Here is a 22,365-nt window from a genome sequence, read left to right on the forward strand (position 1 = left end):
GAACCACTTCTTCTCCCCCTCCCCCAGGTGGAGTTACAGAATAGCCTGGGAGCAGAGGGAGATGAGAACGAAGAAGGGAAAGGAGAGGGAGGGGAGGAGGGAGCCAGCCCACACTGCCTGCCTGTCTCAACTCTGCAGAGAAGCCGCCGTCCAGCCCCTGGGATTCAGGATTTGCAGAAGGCCAGGGACAGCCAGAAAGATGTGACCAGTGGTGTGACCTTCCGGGAACAACTACTGGGGCAGGACCCGCCAGGACCAGCTGGCTGCCACCCCACACACTTACTCAACTCCCCAGGACTGTCCAGGGGGTCCCACGTGGGACAGACACCCAGCTGGCCTAGCTCATAGACTGGGGGCCCTGCCAGCCCAGCAGCTGCGCCAGCCCCATCAGGGCTTCCCTTGAGGCGGATGTGGGCCAGGAGCTGAAGGAGGGGAGGAGACCCAGTGGCCGAAGCCACCCAAACGCAAAAACAGCTGGGACACAATCCTGAGACACAATCCTGAGCTCGGCCTCTCTTCCAGCCCCATTTCCCCAGTGTCCTTGAGCACCTGCCCTGAGCCTGAGGGTTCCACTAGCAGACAGAGATGGTGGCACCAGGGTGAGCTCACACTTGGCCCCTCCCTTCACACAGCAGGTGCTCAATAGATGCCCTCTTTTGCAGCCAGTCTTCCTGGCACCTACGGGGCTCTGAGTATCCTCCCTTCACTGCAGAGGGCCCCACTTCCCCGTTTGAGAGAATTTTTAAACCAAACCCTGCGCAGGCAGGAGTCAGGTGGGGTTGAATCTGACCTGTCCCCTCGCAAGGGAGCACGGAGTCCGCAATGAGGGGTCTCCCTCTCCCTCTGCAGATCGGATTGCCTCCGGGGCCACTACCCACCGCCATTCACAGCCGGCAGAGTGCACCTTCCCGCACACCTGCTGGATGAGGCAGAATGAGGGCCAGTACCATGCGCAAAACACCGAAAACCCGCCGGCGAGAGGCGGCCAGGATGCGCTGCGCTCCGGGGTTCACATCTCAATCCCAGGGAGTCCGCGTTTGGGCTCCCTGGCTGCGGTCACTCGGGTCGCTCTGCCGGTTCTGGGGTCGCGGGTGGGGACGGGCTGGGCCCGGACTGGACCCGAGGCGAGCGGCGTCGAACCCGGGACCGCCGGGGACCCTCGGCCGCCTAGAGGTGCCCGAAGTTAGGGAAACAAAGAGCGGATCCGCTGGACCGAGAGGAGCGGGCCGGCGCGTCCGGGGCCGCGGTGCTGGAGGGCGCTTGGGGCCGCCAGGAACCGGGAGCCACGCCCCGGGGCCGCCTGGGCGTAGCATTCCCACGGCCCGGCCCGAGATCAGCAGGTGTCCCCCTTCCAGGAGGCCGGCCGGGCCGGGGTCCCAAGGGTTAAGGCGGCCGGCCGCCCCTCCCCCCGGCCTCCCCCGCCCCCTCCCCGGGGCGCGGGGCCGAAGCTCCCGGGCGGGCCGGGGCGGGGCCTGACGTCCGCGGGCGGAGCGAGCCGAGCCCGGCCGGGCGCCGCAGACCCGCCGGGCTCCCGCCTCGCCCGCAGTCCCCGAGCTGGAAGATGGCGAAACCGGGCGCGCGGCCCCGCGATTCCCGGGGCCCCGCGCCGCTGCTGCTGGCCGGACTGGCGTTGCTAGGCGCGGCGCGGGCGCGGGCGGCGGGCGGTGGCTTCAGCCTGCACCCGCCCTACTTCAACCTGGCTGAGGGCGCCCGCATCGCCGCCTCGGCCACCTGCGGCGAGGAGGCCCCTGCGCGCGGCGCCCCGCGCCCCACCGAGGACCTCTACTGCAAGTTGGTGGGGGGCCCCGTGGCCGGCGGGGACCCCAACCAGACCATCCAGGTGAGCGAGGGCGGGAGGCCGGGCGGGGGTGGTGGGCACGCCGGCGCGGGGCGAGCACCGGGCTCAGACTCCGGAATTCCAGCCCTACTAGGCGAAGAGCCCAGGTACGGACCGCGGCCGCCGCCCGTCCCAACGCCCCAGTTCTGCATTTCGGGGGACGGAAGGGACCCCAGCTCGGCCCTTCGGGTTCAGCCAGAGAAGTGCGCTTCCCGCCGGGAAGGCGGCACGCAACCGACCCGGGCGCGGCCGGCACCGGTCGAGTTCAGCAGCGGTGACGAGCTGGACGGGAGGGGCTGGTGCCTGGTCCCTGGCGGCCCCGAGTCCCGGGATCCCGGCGAGGGCGGGACTTGGCTTCCGTGGCCGGCTGCCTGTGGGGAGGGGGCCGACCGCTCCGCCTTCCTCCGGGACAGGCTGGAACCTGCTGGCGACGGGATGGGCCAGGGATGGGGGCGGAAGGGCCAGACGCAGGGAGTGCTAACTCCGGCTGGAGGGTTGAAGCTGTCCCCGCCGGGGTTTCTAGGGAGTCGGTAGGACCCTCGAGGTTGGAGGGGGACAGACGGAGGGGTTTATAACTGGGGATGAGAGCTCGGAGGTGTAATCAGGGGCATCTCTCTGCCTGGGGGCGGAGTAGGGCCTGCTCTGGAGGTTCCGTGACACTCCATGCTGGGCCCATCCTCCCATCCCTGTCCTACCTTAGGGAGAGTCTGGGGGCCCCAAGGCTGTTGTAACCTGAGCCTCAGCCTCCAGGGACTTGCTGCCACCTTCCTGGTAGGAGAGACTGGGGGAGGGGAGGAGCCGTGATGGGGTGATGAATGAGGGAGGTACTGCTGGGGCCCCTTTACAGGGCCTGCCTGCCCACTCCCCTTGCCCCCCCCCCCAACCCCATGGGGGTGGATAGAAGTGAGAGGGGGCCCTGGTGCGGCAGTGTTGTCTGGGACAGAGTGTCACTTCCCTTGGGCTCCTGAACACACCTTTCTGGACTCATGCTCTCCAGCAAGCCCTGCCCAGCTGAGGGGGAGGTCTTAAGCCCATGTTTCAGGTGGGGAAACTGAGGCCTGTAAAGCCCCAAAGCAGACCAGGATCTGGCTAGGGTGAGCGGGGCCACCTGGACCCCTACCCTGGGCCCTTAGTGTCTCTGGGTGACATCAGAGGGGCCAGGTCAAGAGGAGGAGCTTGTGGGGGGCTCCAAAGCTGCCCAGAGGGCCTGGCTAAGTGCCTGCCCCCAGATGCTCCCCCGGGATTTCACAGCTAATCAGCTCAGGCTCCAGGCCACCTTCCCCTGCCCACCTGTGCTGCCTGCCCAGGCCGTTGAGGAAGGGCTGCTTATTACCTCCTCACAGTGTTTACGGAGAAGGCAATGGCACCCCACTCCAGTACTCTTGCCTGGGAAATCCCATGGATGGAGGAGCCTGGTAGGCTGCAGTCCATGGGGTCGCTAAGAGTTGGACACGACTAAGCGACTTCACTTTCACTTTTCACTTTCATGCATTGGAGAAGGAAATGGCAACCCACTCCAGTGTTCTTGCCTGGAGAATCCCAGGGACGGGGGAGCCTGGTGGGCTGCCATCTATGGGATCGCACAGAGTTGGACACGACTGAAGCGACTTAGCAGCAGCAGCAGCAGCAGCAGCACAGTGTGTAAAGGAGCAGCCCAGGAGCTGGTGGTGGCCTGTGGCCCAAGGCCCTCTCCTTAGCTGTGTGGCTTCCCCCTATCCCAGTCTCAGGCTCCTCATCTATAAAATGGGTACATCACGAGGGCCGCCTCACCTGAAGCTGTGAGCTTGGCCTGCCTAAGGGGCCTGGGAGGCCGTCTGTCACACAGTGACCGCTTGGCAAGTGGCTGTGGCCGTGGCGTTGCAGGCAAGGGCCCTGAGCAAAACTTGAGTCCTGCACTCCCAGTCTAGCAGGTTAGGACTGGAGCCTCACTTTAAAAGTCTGTAGCGCTCAGCTATGGGACCCCTGTTTGGAGGCTGCCAGCATGGCCAGAAACACTGATGGCCAGCTGTGGTCGAGTCACTGGACCTGCTTCCCCGTCCTCTTAGGGGATGAGGTCTCCTCACCACCCTGGCCTCTTGGGTTGGTAAAGGGCCTTGTCTGCAAGCACCTTCTGGAGCTGAGTGACCAGGACCACCTCTCCATCCCAAGAGCCCAATTTTGTGGGTAGGTCAGGAGTGTCACGTGGTCCACAGCTGCAAGCCAGCAGTTCCTGGGGTCCCCTGGGGGAAATGGGGCAGAAGCTGGCTGGGGGCATGCCACCCAGGGCACAGGATGAGCCCTGCTGTACATCGGGGCGAGGCAGTCCTGTGGGCAGCTGGGGCAGGCAGAGGGTAACTTGGGGATCTGGCCCTGTGACTTCAGGTGGGCATGTGAGAAATTCTGGGCTGGCCCCAGCACTGCAGGGGAAGTCGGGGGCTCAGCTGCCAGCACGGTGACTCACTGGGAGGGGAAGTCCTTATCACGGCTCCTTGCTTCCTTTTTCTGTTCCCAGCAGGACCCTCTGCAGCGGAGGGGCGGAGGGAACCTCGTTTCCCCACCCCTCCACCCCCGGCTCCATCCACTGTGTGCCCACCAGGCGGCCCTGCTGTGGCCCCAACTCTCTGGGTGGACCTGAGCAGACATTTCCGTTGTCTCCCTTGACCAAGGCAGTCTTCTTTGGAAGGCCCACCACCCCAGCCAGACGGCCCTACCCACCTCCTCTGAGAGCCCCACCAGGCCCCAGACAGCTTGCACACATGTGCTCAGTGTTTCCCATGATCGTCTCTGAGCCCACCCTCTGGGAGCTCTCACAGTCTGGGACCCGGAGCCTGGGTTCCTCCATGTGAGCTGGTGGTATGGCTTGTACAGATGGTGCCCTCTTTTGGGTGTCCTGCCCATTGCTCCTGCTCCTCTGTGTGGCAGCTCTGGGTCATGACCTCAGGGATGCAGTTAAGAGCAAGGCAGAGGGACTTCCCTCATGGTCCAGTGGCTAAAACTTTGTGCTCCCAATGTAGGGAGCTTGTGTTCGATCCCTGGTCAGGGAACTGGATCCCACATGCTGCAACAAAAAGATCCAGTGTGCCACAAGTAAGACCTGGTGCAGCCAGATAAATAAATAAAATAAATATAAAAACAAGGCAGGTGCACCCCGCCCCCTCGTCCCCTCTGCCCAGGGAGGCAGTAAATGAAGAATCGCCAACAGCCTCATGTGACAGAATAAATAAAGCAGAGTGGTGAGGGGTGGGGGGTGTCAGGTCAGCTTCTTGGGTGGTCCTATGCAATGGGGCCCTGCTAAGGAGTGACAGCTGATCTGGAGATCCGGGTTCCAGGGCCGTAGGGAGAGGGTAGAGGGGGGTCTCCCCAAGCACCCAACATAGAGGGTCCTGCTGCTTGGCACCCAGGCTGTGGCCTCTTGGTCTTGCTGTCCTGGCCACAGGGTGGAAGCCGTGAGCAGGTGTGTCCAGGGGAGGCAGGGGCGCACCTTGCCTGGGTGGAGGCTGGGAGCTCTTAGGCTGCCAGGCCTGGGAGGGGGGACAGGGCATCTCCCACGCTCCCAACTCCTAGGAGGAGGTCTGGCCCCCTGGGAGGCTGGGAGGGGTGGAGCGGCCACATTTCCCAGACGCGGCCTCTCTGGGCCTCAATCAGTGCCAAGTCTCCGAGGGCCGCCTTTGTGTGCGAAGGGACAGCAGGTCTGGTTTCCTCTGGGCTGGGGGGTTGGGCCTCCACTGGGCCAGCAGCCAGGGCCCAGCGCTGCCCCCTACCCCAGCCTGGGCTTCCAGCACCTGCTCCTACCCCATGGGGACAGCAGGCCGGGATGGCGCTGGGAGCCCCTGTGTCCCCCGCCCGAGGACAGGGCCCCGGCAGGTGGCTGGACTGTGACAGAAGCAGCTGCCAGGCCCCGCGTGGGATCCATTAATCCTGCAGTGGCTGCAGCAGGTGCCAGCATTACGCCCACTCTTCAGACAGGGCAGTGAGACTCAGCCGCTGCTGGGATCTGGCCGGGTCCCAGAGCTCGGAAATGGCAGAGCCAGCAGGTCCCGGCCTCGTCTGCCGGCTGCCCACGTGCCTGCCCTCTGGGGCCTCCCCACAGGCTGCCTCCCTGGAGACCCTGCTCCATGGCTCTGGGTTCTCACCCAGAGAGTGGCAGGGAGGTTTGAGGGATGGGCTGGTAGAGGTGCACACACTGGGCCTGGGCCTTCTGACTGAAGCCCCACCTTCGTCCCTCTTTAGGTTCCCACTGGGCCCCATCCTGTGCCAGCCCTTCTAAAGCCTCCTGCAGTGGCCAGTTTTGTGGGGGGGAATGACCTGTGACTTGCCCCTTAGCCAGCCCTTTGCCCTTCAGCTCCAGTTACACTGGCCTTCTTGCTGTTTACTTCTAGTTTGCTCTTCCTGCCCCAGGGCCTTTGCACAGCCAGCCCTTATTCCTGGAGCATACCCTCTTTTATGGTGTAGGACTCAGATGCCGCCTCCTCAGGGAGGCCTGCCGTGATTTCCCCACCTGCACTGGGTGCCCCTCCCCCGCCCACTCTCCTGTTTCCTCTATGGCAGGTGTGATCGTCTCTCACATGAGCCGTGTTGGCACCCAGTGTGTGTTTGCCAAGTGAAAGAGTGAACGGCAGACAAGGCTCCGCAGGCTAGGGGTGGGCCCCCTGGGCAGGGGTGGGAGTGACCAGAGAGGCAAAAGGTCACAGCACGCCTTGGCCATCTGACCACCTCTCCCCGACAGGGCCAGTACTGCGACATCTGCACGGCTGCCAGCAGCAACAGGGCTCACCCCGTGAGCAATGCCATTGACGGCACGGAGCGCTGGTGGCAGAGCCCACCATTGTCCCGGGGCCTGGAGTACAACGAGGTCAACGTCACCCTGGACCTGGGCCAGGTACAGTCCCTGTTCCGTCTGCCGCAGCCCCACCCTGTGTCTCTGGCCGAAGGGCTCCCCTTGGGGCATGGACTGGAAGGCCGGGTCTCCACCTAGAGTGGGCTGGGAGGCCGGGCTGGATTGGGCACGGACGGACTGCTTGTGGCAAGCTCAGCACGGACACAGGCGTGGCAGTGGGCACCTTCCATTGTTTTCTCAGCATCCTCATGGTTCACAGCAAGGCGGGAGGCCAGATGGGGGGCTTTCCAGAGGTCACATGGAGAATTAGGGTGAGGGGTACTGGGGGACTGACATGGAGGTGGGGCTGAAGGCTGTGGGCCCTGTGCCCCTGGCCAGGCGCCCTGGTGTTTACTCAGAGGAATTCCTCCACAGGGAGCCAGGCCCGCTGGGGAGTGGGAGGGGCTGCAGGAATGCACAGGCCAGCGGAAGTGGACATTCCTAGGATACCTGTGCTGCGGGGCCACCCAAGGGTTAGGTGTGCCCCCCCTACTCCCAGTCAGGCTGGCAGGAGGGTGTCAGGCATTTCCCCCTTTGGTGGATCTGGGCTGGTTCAGGCTCACACTCCCACTCCCCACAAGGTATCTGGCCTTGGAATCCTGGCCTGTGAAATGGGCCAGCAGTCCCATCGCCTCCTTGGGTGGAGCGGGGTGGGGGTGGCAGGTCGACAAGGCCGAGCCCAGAAGCAGCCAGCTCTGGGCCTGCCTGGGCATCGGGCTCAGGGTTGATCCTGCTCGACCCCATGCTCACCCCTTCCCTGGTCACATGAGCCCAGGGGCCTGAGTCCAGGCCAGCTTAGCCACATCCTGGTGTGTGACCTGGTGGGTCTCTGCTCCTCCACTGGGCCTCCATCCTGCTCTCACCTTGAGGGCATCCCAGGAGAGGTGGGGACACATCTCCTGGAAGCCTGGCTGGGTGGGAGCGGGCCCTGCAGGCGGGTTTAGTGGGCAGTGTTGGTTGCCCCCTGCCCCCACCTGGAGGCCTGGTGGGCAGGGCTTAGTGAGGGGGATGGGTTTGAGTCCCAGTAAGTGGCCTGGGAGTTCCAGGGGAATGGAGGGGTGGGGTTAGCTCTTAGGCCATGGGAGGGGCTCCCTTCCCAGGCCCTGCAGGAGGCCCCTGGGCTGCCAGTGCTGCCTAGCCCAGGTCTGGGGGGCGCCAGGCCCACTGCCCTTCAGCTCACTGGGCCTTCACCACACCTGTGCTCTCTTCCCTTCCGCTGGGAGCATGAGAGGGACCTCAGCGACCCTGTGTGCCCCAGGGTGCCCCTGTCTCTGGCACTGCCCTAGAGGGGGCGCCAGGGAGGGAGAGGGGGACATGGACTCTGCCCCTGCCCTGGGGTCAGCAGGGGAGCTTGTGCCAAGCCGCTGGGTCCTTCTCGCCCCTCCTCCTCTGTGGACAAGCCTGGCCAGACTGGGGCAGGGCAGGGGTGCTCTCTGGGCACACAGTGGTCTGGCCTCCCGAAGCAGGTGGGCACAGTGCCCTCCCGAGGTGCAGTGGGTGGGGCCAAGGGGGAGCTCGGACAGTGCTAACACCACCCCACCGCCGCCCCGTCTTTGTGGCCCCCTGAGCCTCGGTGTCTATCTGTGTAAGACAGAGATGCGGAGGCAGGCGGGACATTTGCCCTGCAGACTGGGCCTGCGCTGGGACCACGGTTTCATTCTGTGTGCGTCTTGCCCACCAAGACTCAGTTTCCCCAAATGTAAAATGACACAAATGGGAAAGTGACCGTTTCCAGCCCTGCTTGTGGGAGATCGACTCTCCCACCCGCCCACTGCTCTTCCTCTCTCTCCCCGTCCTCTCTTTTTGTCACCCTCCCACCCATCCATCTACCCACCCACCCTCCCACTCATCCATCTACCTACCCACCCACCAGCCCATCCACCTAACATCCGTCTACCCGCCAACCCTTTGCTCTTCTCATGTCCCCACCCCTCCCTTCTTCCTTCTCCTCTTTATGACTTATGGAAGCCCCCGTCTTGGTTAAGGGGATGCCAGCCTTGGTTGGGGCTGGGGCAGGGGAGCCTAGGATGTGCCCAGTTGCGTGCTTTGGAGTTGGGTGGAGTGGAAGCACCCAGTGTCCAGCTCCGTGACGAGAGAAAACCCTTTCCTGGGCATGTTTCTGAGCCACGGTGGAATTCCAGAGATGACTCCCGCGTTCACCACCTTCTCTTTAGGAAAAGGAGCTCATTGCCCCTTCCTCCCTGAGTCACTGCGTGACGACTGGGCCCCTTTGGCGTACCCTGCTCGTGGGGGTTGGGGACAGAGACCAGGCTCCTCGTGGGCAGAGGTGCCCATGGGGGTAGGATATGGGGGCTCTGGAGGATGGAGGGGGCACAGGCTGGAGTGCTGGGGGAAGGCGTTTTGGAGGCGCCCTCACAGCGACCCTGGGATCTACCTCCTCAAGTGCCCCCAATCTGGTCACGGGAGCAGCTGGCCTGCAGCCAGACTGAGGGTGTCCCGGGCAGGACCCTCCAAGCACACTGGCTGTGCAGGGGGAGAGAGGCCAGTGGGAGGGGCCTGGGGGTTCCCTGGCTTGGGGGCTGGGCCTTCCTTTGGGGCACAGGTCCCCCTGGGGTGGGGCTGGGTCTTCTGTGGGGAGGCAGTGAGTGGGCAGTGAGGTTGGGCCCTCCCCCTGCGGCGGCTGCCAGGGGCCTTTGTTCTGGGATGTGAAGCGGATGCCCCAGGGAAGCAGGTGGGGGAGGGGCAGTTGGCCCTGGGCATCAGGAGGACTTCCTGCCCCGAGAGGCCAGGGAGGACTGCTGGCAGCTCCTCTCCCTCCTCGCCCTGGGGGTGGGGCTGCGGCTGGTGCGGCCTGGTCCCTGTAGCGTCCATCTGTCCTGGGGCCTCGAGGAGTCTTCTCCCTGTCTCTCTTCATTGCCTCTGACCTTCCCCAGGATGGGGCAGGGGTTACTGCACTCTATTCCCCCCATTTTGCAGATGGAGAAACCAAGGCCCCAGGAGTGAGGGCCTGGCCAAGAAGGGCGTGGAGAGGTCCAGGCCTCCACTCCTGCCCTGCTGACCTTGGCCAGGACCCCAGACCTGAGAGGACAGTCTGGGGCTTAGCCTGTGGGATGCAAGCCTCAGAGAGGGTCTCTGTGGCTGGAGACCGAGTGGGCACTGTCCCGAGTCCCAGCAGTGGCCTGCCTGGGGGTCCTCCAGGGGCCAGCCAGCGGGTTCTTGCTACCTCCTGTCTCCCGCTCTTGCCTGCCTCAGACTCCCTGTTCTAAGCCTCAACTTCTGTGTTCCCAGGGGGCCTTAGGGAGCTGGGCAGGGTGAGTAAGGGCTGGTTCTTGGGGAGAGTCCCCTCCCTCTCCAGATGCCCCCTGGTAGCCCAGTCGTGGGGGAGGGCCTCTCCCCAGCAACCCCTACCTGTGGGCTCAGCTCTCACTCCTCAGATGCAGAGGCAGGTGAGGAATAGAGGTCCCCTCCCAGCTGTGGGCTGTGTTCTCTGCTTGTGACCTGGGCGGAACAGCCCTTTGTCCCAGCCCTGAAAGGCCAGACCTGGAGGGGAGGAGACTGGAGACCAGGTGAGGGGTACAGTGGAGGGCGTTTGGGCTGGCAGTGGGGTGTAGGCTGGGGGGTTGGGTGAGAGGCCAAAAGTGTTGGTTGGGAGACTGCAAATGCCAGGGTGAGGGGTCTGCCCTCCCTGAGGAACAGTGGGGAGGCAGGGAGGGCACCAGCTGCCTCCCCACCCCCACCACAGTGGGGAGGAGAGGCCGGGCCGACTGTGCCTAGGGCCCTCCTCTGGACGTGGGCTGTGAGCACGTGCCTGGGCCTTGCTGCTCACGAGGGCCCCAGACGTGCTGGCTGCTTTGTGGTCAGGACTCCCTATGCAGCTCTACCCTGCCCACCCTGGTCCCCGGCTGTATCCCCTCTGAGCTGGTCAGTCTGGAGCTCCCTAGGCAGGCAGCCTGGCCTGCTGGGTTATGAGGTCACGGTCACTGGCCTGGCTGGCCAGGCCTAGCTGGGCTCTCAGCCATGTGGGCAGCACCCCAGGAGGGTCAGCGGGGTTGCTCAAGGGAAGTGGCCGGAAGTATGGCTGAGACCGGCCAGGCTCTGGTTACAGGTGTGGGGGTCTGGACCAGACACAGCCCCTTGGGATGGGCTCCCTGGTGGGGCGGGTTGAGAGCGTGGGGGTCTGGGACAGCCTCCCCAGGGTGAGTCTTCAGGCCAGCAGGGCCCGCCTGTCCCTTCTCTCCTTGTAGGAGCTGGGAGACCCTGCCTCAGCTCATCCCTTGGCTTGAAAGACACAGGGTCAGAGGGGCCGCCAGGGGCTGGGACTGGGGGCCATTTGTCCTCCGCCCCTGCTGCCACCCTCCCCAGCCATCATGGCACACAGCAACACTCCGGCCTCCTCATACTGAGCCCCCCAGGCTCCTTTCTTCTGTCTGTTTTTAAACAAACGCTGTGGCATTGGCTTCCAGCAACACAGCTCACACTGAAGTCTATAAACTGTTTGGGTGTCGGGGTCCTCTTGGGATAAACTCCACTTCCTATGGCCTGAGGCTGGCCATCTGGCCTGACCTGGGCCAGGCTGCAGGGAATGTGGGGCAGAGACAGGAGCTCTGGTGGGGGTGGGGTGGGCCTGAAACCCCTCCCTTCAAGGCAGGGGCCCCAAGACAGCATATGGGTGGTGGTGGGGTGTCTGAACTCCCTCCCAAGCCCAGCTCCATTGAGGTGCTGGGCCACACAGGTGTTTGCCCTTCACTCTAGCTGGTGAGCTCCTATAGAGCTGTCAGATTGCCCAATTGCTGAAAATCCCCCTACTTGCTCCACTCTACACACTGGTATGTTGGGCACCTGGCCCCACATAGTCAGGGCTCCTGGGGCCTCTGCGTGCCCACTCTATGTTTCCAGGTTTTATTTTTCTTTCTAGCAGTGGCTTTTCCACTCCTGCAGTGGCAGCCACATGTGGCCTGTTTTCAGCTCCCCGTTGTGTGTTATGTGGATGGCCATTCTTATTTACTCAGCTGGGGGCCTGAGTTGATGTGCCCACTAGGCCACCCCCACTCCCCACCTTCCGCTGTGGCGTTTATGTTTATCAAGGTTTCTAAATAGGGTCACCAGGGAGAGGGCAAACCCAGGGTGCTGGCTCAACTAGATTCAGCACACAGTGCCCTGAGGCCAGTCCAACAGTCTGGGGTGGTGGTCCAGGAGGTCTGGGTGCCCCTGGGAACAAAGGGGGAGCTGGTCCGGATGCCTGGTCTAGGAGGGGCTTCCTGCCCCACCCGGCCCGGTTGGGACCCTGGCCCATCCCTGGGAATCAGCATGGGGCCCTGCTTCCTGTGGGGTCAGGCTGAGTCACAGGCTGCCTGGTGATTCATGCTGGCGGCCCAGCGGGTGGGGGCAGAGTGCTCCCTCCCCAGGACAGGGGCACAGGGCCTAGCTTGGGGCAAAGGTGGAGTGTGCTGGCCCTGATGACCTTGTGCTTCCAGAGGCTCCAGCATCAGCCATGTCCTTGGTACATGGGTGCCTGAGCCCAGGAGTCTTCCTGCCTGCTGTCCCCTCCTGCACCCCTGTCCCTGGGGCTATGGAGACCCCCTGGGGGTCTGCAGCAGCGGCTTCCTCTCTAGCCCTCCCTGTGTCTTCTGACTCCAGCCCATCCCTTGTTTGCCCTCCCCACCCCCCAATCTCTGCCTCTGGTGTGGCTCTGGGTGACCTCTGCTCGCCTGCAGGAACAGGTGGCCTCTTCTCTTTGGAGACTCTCTGAGTCTTCACACCCTTTCTTCAGGTCTTGCACCCTGACCCCCGGCCTCTGACCTCTGCTGTGTTTGTCCCACTACTCCCTGCCCACCCTGGACCATCTAGCCACTGAGGCCTGGGATGCATCCAGGCTCTCCAGGCTCCGCCACCCGCTCCAGGCAGCGATCACAGGGCAGACCCCCTCCTGGCGAGCCTGGCCCTCCGAGGTCAGGCTGGGTGGGGGTGCTGTGGCTGAGAGGCGGGTCCGGCTGCTGTCCTGGAGACGTGCCTGCCCCAGAATAGCCAGATTTTTAAAAATAACTCAGGAGGCTTTTGTTTGGCTTTTGCTTTAAAAGACTTTTTTCCTTTTGCGCAGAGCTCTGTAGCAGCGGGAAAGGTCAGGGGAGCTGGCAGCTGAGCGGAGTGGAGCGGGCAGGGACGGCGTGGGGAGGACTGTGTTCAGGGAGGCCAGGGGTCTGCACTCGCTCCGGGTCGTGCCCGGGGCGGCTGTGCGGCTCCCCGAACCAGAATGGGGACAGATGGGAGAGCTGAACATATGCCGTCCCGTCCCTCCAGCTTGCTGTGACAGTGAGACAACCAGGTGGACAGATGGACAGAAGGCAGGGGTCTTCCTTGGAGCACACCCAGAGGGCTGGGCCTTGCACAGGGTTGGGGGGGTTAGTTTTCATTCTGCCCCTGTCCTGCCTGATTAGCATCTTCAAGTCAATATTTGTGCAAGTGCTCTCAGCTGGGAAAAATGTGTGCAGCCCGCCGACCTGGGGGAGGGACCAAGCTGGCCATGGAGGGTGCAGCCCGGTGGCCTCGCTCAGGGAAAGGCGGGGGTGGGCCCCACGGGGCTCGGAGCAAGGCTTTAATCTCTCTGGGGGCTTTCTGTGGCAGCCATGCTGCCGCCCCCAAAACAGCCTATGTCCAAGTCCAGTGCACACTGAGGCCCCCACTCTGCCGTGTCCCCCTTCCTCATGAAGACCCCTCCTGGCACAGGGGCTGTTTGCGGTCCCCAGGGCTTCCTGGAATGCCTGAGGGGTTGGCCAAGGTGCCTGCCAAGTGTAGGGTCTGTACCCCCAGAGGCTTGAGCCCTTCCCCTGACTGGGCAGGGCCAAGTGGAAGATGACCTCAAGGCCTGGCAATGGGTGAATAGTCCCCCTACACACGCCCCGGGAAAGGCCTCTCCCTGTAAAAGCCAGGCCTTCCCAGAAGGGCAGGGTTAGGAATGGGCGTGTCTCAGGGTCCTGGGATCTCACAACCCCCGCCCCCTGCCCCACCCCCCACGCCTGGATTCTAGGCGCCTGGTCTCCTGAGGGCTGGGCCCTGAGGGGTCCGTGGTCCCCTCACTGTCCGAGGGGTTACCACAGCAGCTTCAGGCTGACCAGGGGAGGGGGTGACTGTGGGCATTGGGCAGCCCTGGTGGGGACCCCTGCTCTGTCCCTAGGCTTGGGGCCTGGCTAACTGACAGACAAGCTGGTTCCAGAGCAGTGGACGCTGGAAGGGGCCTGTTCCCCTGGGCTGGGCAGGGCCTCACTGAGGGGACAGTGAGTGGCCTGAGGTGCGACGTTGCCCTTGAGGCTGGTGAGCAGTTCAGAGCACACTTGTGAGCAGGTCTGGCATGGGGGTGTGACTGAGGGCCCCGAGGGGTGGGGCGGGCGTCGTCCATGGGTGGGGTGCTCACTAGCTGTGTCTCTGCCCTTCGTCTAGGGCCTCAGCTCTCCCCGTGTACAGACTGGGCACCGGGTTCTCCACTGGCCCTGCCCAGGTCTCCTTGGAGCCCAGACTTTGCACATAGAGAGCGTTCAGAAAATGGCGCCTCATCTTTGGCTTTGGGGCAGAGGTGGGGGAGGAGAAGGGGTCATTGGCCCTCTAAGCTGAGGTCTGGGGCACGAGACAGGGGGACATCCAGGGATGCCGACCTCTGGCCCAGAGGAGAGAGACAAAGGAGTGAGGTCAGATCGAGACCCAGGCCTCTGGATGAACAGCCTCCCCGGTCCCCCTGGCCATGTGCTGCCCCAATGGCTTGGCCCAGCAGAGCTCCAACTTCTGACTCCTGGGTTGGCAGGGTCTCCCTGGCCCAGCTTTGGGAGGTCCTGTGTTTGTGTGTCTCCCCTCTTGGGGCCTTGTGCCAGTGGCAGGCAGAGGCTGGGCCCTGATGGATCCTCGCTGCCTGCCCCTGTGGCTGGTCAGTGAGTGAAATGGGCAGGTCCTGAGTTGGCTCTGAAGATGATGGGGTCACCAGGATGACTGTGACAGGGGCCCCCATCCCGGGCAGGGGTTCATCGGCCTGCTGTGCAAGGAGGCCAGGCTCCTGGGAGCTTGGGACATCACCTGGCCACCTTCCCAGGCCAGCCACCAGAGCTCTGGGGACAGTGGGATGAGCTTCTGCCATCACTTTGCCCAGCCCCACTGCCTGGGCCCTGTAGACAGGCTGCCTGTGTGTGGGCCCTGTCTGACTTCAGCTCCCATCAGGCTTGTGTGCAGCCTCAGCTGGGGTGGGGCTGGGGAGGGGGTGCGTCTGAGCCCTAAGTCACCCCAGGCTCAAGAGGGGAGCCCTCCAGAAATGCTGGGTTCTGCTGGTCATCTCTATGTCCCCGGTGCAGGTCTCAGTGGCTCCGGGCTGGCCCGCAAGCCAAGGGGCTGCTCCCTGAGCTAGCTGGCCCTCTTACCTGGGTGTGTCTGGCCCCTGAGGGCAAGCCCACAGATATCCCCTGGAACCTCACCTCACAGGGTGGGGGCAGCCCTCCAGGTGTTTGGGGGCCCCACATGGCATGGAAGGGATCTCAGGGGTGTTCACCCACCATCCGGCAGGTTTTCCATGTGGCCTACGTGCTCATCAAGTTTGCCAATTCCCCTCGGCCAGACCTCTGGGTGCTGGAGCGGTCCACAGACTTTGGCCACACCTACCAGCCCTGGCAGTACTTTGCATGTGAGTCTCCCAGAATGAGGGGCTGGCAAGGGGGGATACCCTGGGTGAGTGGGCTGCCAGTGCTGTGCTCTCAAGGCCTCTGGATACCAGGCCTGCCCTCACGCCTGGCTTCTAGGTGGGCCGGGCTGTGGGGTGCATATTCCTGAAGGCAGGTGGGGGTTCAGGGCCTTGCGTCCCTGACATGGGACTGCTGGGTCCATCTCCTAGCTCACTGTGGACTGGCCTTATGCTCCAGCAACTCCCGAGGTGGCAGAGGCCACCAACTTAGCTGCCCCATCAGGAGAGCACGGGAGCCCTGCGCCCCTGCTCACTGGTTGGCCCTGCCACGTGCCACCCTGACCAATCATGTCCACATGGCTCCGATTGGGTGGTCCTGGAATTTGTGTCCCCCTCAAGCTCCAAAGCCCAAGAATGAGTGCAGGGCAACCCTGTGAAGGACAGTCAGGATGGGTGCCCCAAGGCTGGGGTTGGGGAGGGACACACAAGGGGACACTCTGCAGAGAGAATGGCAAAGGCCTGGACGGTCCGCTCACCAAGGGTGGGCAAGTTCAGAGCCTCCGGGCTGGGGCACCCTGGGTCCTGAGGCGCCCTCTGGAGGAAGCTGCGATGTGCTCCACGCTCTGTTCAACAAAACCCTGAGGGTGGGCTGCGATCCTGCATTCTGGTTGATGCTTCCTCCTGGCTGAGGCCATGGGGCTCCGTGAAGACAGGGCGCTCAGGGCAGCAGGGCACTGCCTCCTCCGAGGGCTTCCCCAGAGCGCCGAGCGCTCACCCTCGGCATTTCCGCAGCCTCCAAGAGGGACTGCCTGGAACGGTTCGGGCCGCGGACGCTGGAGCGCATCACGCAGGACGACGACGTCATTTGCAGCACCGAGTACTCCCGGATTGTGCCTCTGGAGAACGGCGAGGTGGGCCGGGCGGGACGGCGTGGGGCATGCGGTCTGGCGGTCAGTGCCGGCACCATGCCCCCGCCTGATCTGCGTCCATCCTCAGATCGTGGTGTCCCTGGTGAACGGCCGCCCAGGTGCTATGAACTTCTCCTACTCGCCGCTGCTGCGTGACTTCACCAAAGCCACCAACATCCGCCTGCGCTTCCTGCGCACCAACACGCTGCTGGGCCACCTCATGGGCAAGGCGCTGCGGGACCCCACGGTCACCCGCCGGGTGAGCGAGCGGGCGGGCGGGCAGGGCTGCGGGGCAGGTCGGGCTACGGGGCAGTGTGGGCGGGGCCCCGTGGAGCTGGTCCTGCTATAGGCGGGGCCACGGGGCGGGGCCGCTGTGGGCGGGGCCACAGGGGCTGGGGCTGCTATGGGCGGGGCCACCTGGGCTCAGGGCAGGAGTGGGAGGCCCCGCGCTCACGTTGCGGGCCCTGCACAGTACTATTACAGTATCAAGGACATCAGCATCGGCGGCCGCTGTGTCTGCCACGGGCATGCGGATGTCTGTGATGCCAAAGACCCCACAGACCCATTCAGGTGAGACCTGCAGCTCCCTGGTCATCCCCCCATCTCGTGCTGAACCTGAGGGAGAGGAGGCCTGGTTTCATCGCCCCTACACTGGCCCCTCGCCCCTCGTTTCCCTGTGGCCTCAGTTTCCCCGTGTGCACAGTGAGGTGGAAGGGCAGGGCCTAGTGTCTGGCTTGGGCCTCTGCCCTGCTGCCCATAGAGGTGGAGCCTTACCTGGACCTGTGACCCAGCTGCTCCTCTAGCGGAAACCCCGGAGGTGCAGGGGAGTCTGAGGGAGGTAATTGCCTGAGGCTGCATGTTCCTGCCCTCTGGGGTGGGGGGAGCTCTCCCACCTTCCTTGAGGACACAGATTATACACTCCCTGCTGCCCCACCCTGACCCCCATCCTCGACACAGGCAGGGGCCGAGGCTCAGGACAGGGAGCAGCCCAGAGACCCCCCTGTGACACGCTCAGCGGGGACTCTGAGCTCAGCCAGTAAGGCGGGGCTCAGGAACCTGCGTCTTTAACAAGCTGCCACTGGTACTATGTGCCTAAGTGGCTCCAGCGCCATGAATTCAGCAGTGAGCACTCAGCTAAATTATCAGCTGGAGCCTGGCACTAGGCCAGCTCTCCTCCGGGCTTGGCAGTGGATTCGTCTGTGTGTTCACGCCTCCCTCCCTCATTTTCCCTTCCCTCTTACCTCCCTCCCTCCCTCCCGTCCATCAGCAGCTGTGTGTGGAGTTAACACATGCTGGGCTGTGTTCCTGCTCCAGAGGCACAGGTGGGCTTCCCGCCCCACCCTAGCAGCCCCTGTTCTGGACAGGCAGGAAATGGGAGACCTGTGCCCAGCGCAGGGGTCCTGGCAAGGCTGAGGGCTCTGGGGCGTAAAGCAGGTCCAGGGCTGGACAGGCGGTGCTGGAAGAGGCAGCAGAGCCTGCCAAGGGAGCCTGAGGCCAGGCTCCTGCAGCCCCCAGCCCCTGCCGGCCACCTCCTCCTGCTGCTTCCCTCGCCTTGAAATCATGCAGCCCCCTCAATTCTGGGGTTTATCGCTGTGTCCACATCCTAGTTGATAGGGAGGTAGATGAAGCCCAGACAGTGCAGAAGCTCACCCCTGTTCTCATAGTCAAAAAACACCAAGAGGTGAACCCTAGACCTCCTCAGGCGTGGCTGATGGGTCTGCAGCGGGAGGGGTATGATCACACTGGTGCAGGCCCCCAGGACCTGTGTGGTCCATGCAGCCTCAGTGTGGCCCTGGGTGAGGATTCCTGCCCACAGCTTCAGGTGCTGAACCCAGATGCAGTTGGTTGCTTTGGGAAATTAAGTGCCAAGTGGGACTCGTGATGGTTGTTTAGGGCGCCAGCTGGGCCGCCAGATCAGCTCCAGAGGAGAGGCAGGCCTGCCCGTGCCTGTCGGGAGGGCGTCGGCATCCGCCCTGACTCACCTGCACCTGGGCATAAACAGAGCTCTGCTCACCCTGCAGGACGTGTGGGGTGTCTCTCCCAGAACCGCAAGTGCTGACACCCCTTGCTCACCCATGCCCCTCAGCGTCAGCCTGTTGTGTCCTCCCTGCGTTGTGTCTGCCGCCTCTTCTGCCTCTTCCACGAGGGCTCTGCCCTACCAGCTGCTCTTCTCTGCCCCTCAGCCTCTACCACCATCACCTCCACCCCCACCTGCATCCTCTCTGCCCTCTCTACCACCATCATTCTGCGTGCCGACTACCTACCCAATGTGCCCAGCCCCAAGTCACTCTTCTCCACCCCTCGGTTTGGAAGACACGTGTTTTGTTTCTGTTGTGTCTTAGTCTATTCAGGCTGACAGAATGCCAGAGGCTGGGCGGCTTATAAACCATGGAGACTTATTCCTTACAGTTACGGAGGCAGCTAAGGCCCCCTTCCTAGTTCATAGGGGACTGTCTTCCAGCTGAGTCCTTGTAGTATGGGAGGGGCGAGGGAGCTCTCTGGGGTCTTTTTATTTTTATTAAGATTCTTTTTTGTTTTAAAGCATTTTATTTTTGCCTGTGCTGGATCTTTGTAGCTTCTTGGGAGCTCTCTCTAGTTGCAGAAAGTGGGGTCTATTCTTAATTGTGCTACTTGGGCTTCTCATTGTTCCAGAGCACAGGCTCTACGGCACATGGACGCAGCAGCTGCTGTGCTGGCTGAGTTGCCCCACAGCATGTGTCCTTCCGGAACAGGGATTGAACCTGTGTCCCCTGCTTTGGCAGGTGGACTGCCAACCGTTGGATCACCAGGGAAGTCTACTTTGGTGATGGTTTAGCTGGTTGTAGAATTCCTGGTTAATGGCTATCTCTTTCAACACTTAAATGTCATTTCACTGTCTTCTGGGCTATAATCTTTAAACACTCTCTTTTTATGGTTTCAACCTGATTGCTCCATGAAGTGAAGTTCCTGGGGTGCAGCCCTCCTGTTGGTTGCATCGACTGACCCCATTGGGTTGTTTCAGTGCAGGTTTTCAATAGGGCTTCACCTGTGTGGTGACCATGTGCCCTAGATTGGGAAGAATCCCTCCAGCGTGGTTTTCCAAGGACTTTTGACAGATGCCCTAATCTTTGTGTTAATTTCCTGGTTAAGGGGTACACTGACAGTGTTCAGTTCAGTCACTCAGTCGTGTCCAGCTCTTTGCAACCCCATGAACCATAGCACGCCAGGCCTCCCTGTCCATCACAAAACTCCTGGAGTCCACCCAAACCCATGTCCATTGTGTTGGTGATGCCATCCAACCATCTCATCCTCTGTCATCCCCTTCTCCTGCCCTCAATCTTTCCCAGCATCAGGGTCTTTTCCAGTGAGTCAGCTCTTTGCATGAGGTGGCCAAAGAGTTTCAACTTTAGCATCAGTCCTTCCAATGAACACCCAGGACTGATCTCCTGTAGGATGGACTGGTTGGATCTCCTTGCAGTCCAAGGGACTCTAAAGAGTCTTCTCCAACGTCACAGTTCAAACGCATCAATTCTTGCGGCACTCAGCTTTCTTTATTGTCCAATTCTCACATCCATACATGACTACTGGAAAAACCATAGCTTTGACCAGACGGACCTTTGTTGACAAAGTAATGTTTCTGCTTTTTAATATGCTTTCTAGGTTGGTCATAACTTTGCTTCCAAGGAGTAAGCGTCTTTTAATTTCATGGCTGCAGTCACCATCTGCAGTGATTTTGGAGCCCAGAAAAATAATGTCAGCTACTGTTTCCACTGTTTCTCCACCTATTTGCCATGAAGTGATGGGACCAGATGCCATGATCTTCGTTTTCTGAATGTTGAGCTTTAAGCCAACTTTTTCACTTTCCTCTTTCACTTTCATCAAGAGGCTTTTAAGTTCCTCTTCACTTTCTGCCATAAGGATGGTGTCATCTGCATATCTGAGGTTATTGATATTTCTCCCGGCAATCTTGATTCCAGCTTGTGCTTCATCCAGTCCAGCATTTCTCATGATGTACTCTGCATAGAAGTTAAATAAGCAGGGGGACAATATACAGCCTTGACGTACTCCTTTCCCTATTTGGAACCAGTCTGTTGTTCCATGTCCAGTTCTAACTGTTGCTTCCTGACCTGCATGCAGGTTTCTCAAGTGTAGATTCTTGAAAAGTCAAACACCAGCCCCAGGGCCTTGGTTGAGGATCCTCAGTGCTGCCTCTCCAGGCTCTGTATGCAGCCCCTTGTGCAGGAAGGGAGGGGCTCAAGTGGATTTGGAGCTCTCAGTCTCTTCTTCTTGGACTGGCTCCTGGGGGCGGCTCAGGACTTCTAAGCACTGTGGTACTGGTCTAGGACTGAGGAGCACATGGCCCTGGGGTGGGGCTGTGCTTCCTGCTCCCCCTTTGACTGAGTTGTGGAGGTGTGTGCTGAGGGGAAGGGTGGTTCTGTGCTCAGTCCTCAGCTGCAGCCAGCTGTCCCCCTGCCCACTGAGCCAGCAGGAGCTGCTCTCCAGGGCAGTAGGCTGGATTCCAACCCTCTGACTGGAGTCCACCCCCAGCTGGAAGAGGAAGCAGTTCTTGGCCACTTGCCCCTGGGGAGAAGCCCTGGGTAATAGGGGCATCTGGCTGAGCCCAGGGCTGCCTGCTGAGCAAGACCCAGACCTCAGAGTTGGCCCAGGAAAGCTGCAGACTTGGCCTGGGTCCTGGCCGTGATGGGGTGGGTGTAGCTGGAACCTGAGGGGCCCAGGGCTCAGGCTCACCTGTGGTCAGGGGCCACATGCACTGACCATGCCATGCTCTGTCCCAGCTCCCATCCTCCATGAAGTCCCTACACAGCCACTGCCCTTCTCTGGTCCCTCTGGGTCCCCGGTGGGTCTGAGCCCTTCCTGTGCCCATGGGTCCCCTACAGGCTTCAGTGCGCCTGCCAACACAACACATGCGGGGGCTCCTGTGACCGCTGCTGCCCCGGCTTCAACCAGCAGCCATGGAGGCCAGCCACCACAGACAGTGCCAACGAATGCCAGTGTGAGTGCCCCTCCACACACCCGCACGGTGCTCACACATGCTCAAATGTACTCATACCCACACAGTGTACTCTTGTACTCACGTCACATTCTTATTACTCATGTACACACATGTTTGCACACATGTGCATGTGCACACGTGCTCACACAGTATACACAGCATTCATACATGTTCACACATGCTTATACATGCTCAGAAGAGTGCTGTTGGCACACTCAGGCAACATGGCACACTCCATCACCTGAGTCTGGGGTCACCTGCGGTTTATGGGATGTGCCCGGGGGTCCCAGCCGGTGGGGGGGGTCACGGAGGCCTGCCCACAGCTGAGCCCCTTGCTCTCCAGCCTGCAACTGCTATGGCCACGCCCACGAATGCTACTACGACCCGGAGGTGGATCGGCGCAACGCCAGCCAGAATCAGGACCAGGTCTACCAGGGCGGGGGCGTGTGCATTGACTGCCAGGTGGGTGAGGCTGTTGCCAGGTCTGTGGTGCGGGTCTCGGGTGGGCAGGGTCTGCACAAGGCTGGGGGCAGGGGGTTCCTGGACTCAGCGGCCCTGTCCTGTCGCAGCATCACACCACGGGCATCAACTGTGAGCAGTGTCTGCCTGGCTTCTACCGCTCCCCAGACCACCCACTCGACTCACCCCACGCCTGCCGCCGTAAGTGGGGGTGATCAGGTGTGGTCGGGGCGGGGGTGTCCCAAGGGTATCCAGGAGCAGGGTGTGCCCAGATGGGGGGTCCTGGGGCCTTTGCAGCTATCTGGGAGGCCGTGGCTCTCATCCCACATCCCAGGTCAGGGGGAAGGCAGATGCTGACCCTCCTTGGAGGCCTGAGAGCTGTGGGCTTGGGGTCCCCTGTCTTCCCACGCCCATTTAGGCTGCAACTGTGAGTCGGACTTCACAGATGGGACGTGTGAGGACCTGACTGGCCGCTGCTACTGCCGGCCAAACTTCACAGGGGCGCGATGCGACGCGTGTGCTGAAGGCTTCACTCACTTCCCACACTGCTACCGTGAGGGCGTAGCTGGGGATGGGGGGATGGGCAGGCACCTGAATATCCCCCGATACTGGGCTGGAGCCAGCGGGGAGGGGTGGGAACCCTTTCATCCTGCTTGTACCACTGGATGTGGGGAGACCCTGGCAGCCGGGTGCTTACCA

At 62.1% G+C, this 22,365-nt stretch overlaps 1 protein-coding gene across 1 annotated transcript in view; it reads left to right on the forward strand.

The window, feature by feature from the left end:
- The first annotated feature begins 1,402 nt into the window (after window positions 1-1,402).
- LAMA5 (laminin subunit alpha 5) overlaps window positions 1,403-22,365 on the forward strand; it is a 52,223-nt gene continuing 31,260 nt past the window's right edge. Inside the window, exons 1-10 of the mRNA XM_055544514.1 lie at window positions 1,403-1,840; window positions 6,543-6,695; window positions 15,192-15,309; window positions 16,099-16,217; window positions 16,303-16,473; window positions 16,687-16,784; window positions 21,092-21,207; window positions 21,551-21,669; window positions 21,777-21,867; window positions 22,085-22,219. Of these exons, the coding sequence (XP_055400489.1) occupies window positions 1,562-1,840; window positions 6,543-6,695; window positions 15,192-15,309; window positions 16,099-16,217; window positions 16,303-16,473; window positions 16,687-16,784; window positions 21,092-21,207; window positions 21,551-21,669; window positions 21,777-21,867; window positions 22,085-22,219 (1,399 nt within the window). The 5' untranslated portion in view covers window positions 1,403-1,561. The remainder of the gene's footprint in view (window positions 1,841-6,542; window positions 6,696-15,191; window positions 15,310-16,098; window positions 16,218-16,302; window positions 16,474-16,686; window positions 16,785-21,091; window positions 21,208-21,550; window positions 21,670-21,776; window positions 21,868-22,084; window positions 22,220-22,365) is intronic.

This window comes from Bubalus kerabau, chromosome 13, assembly GCF_029407905.1.
Source record: "Bubalus kerabau isolate K-KA32 ecotype Philippines breed swamp buffalo chromosome 13, PCC_UOA_SB_1v2, whole genome shotgun sequence".
NCBI lineage: Eukaryota > Metazoa > Chordata > Mammalia > Artiodactyla > Bovidae > Bubalus > Bubalus kerabau.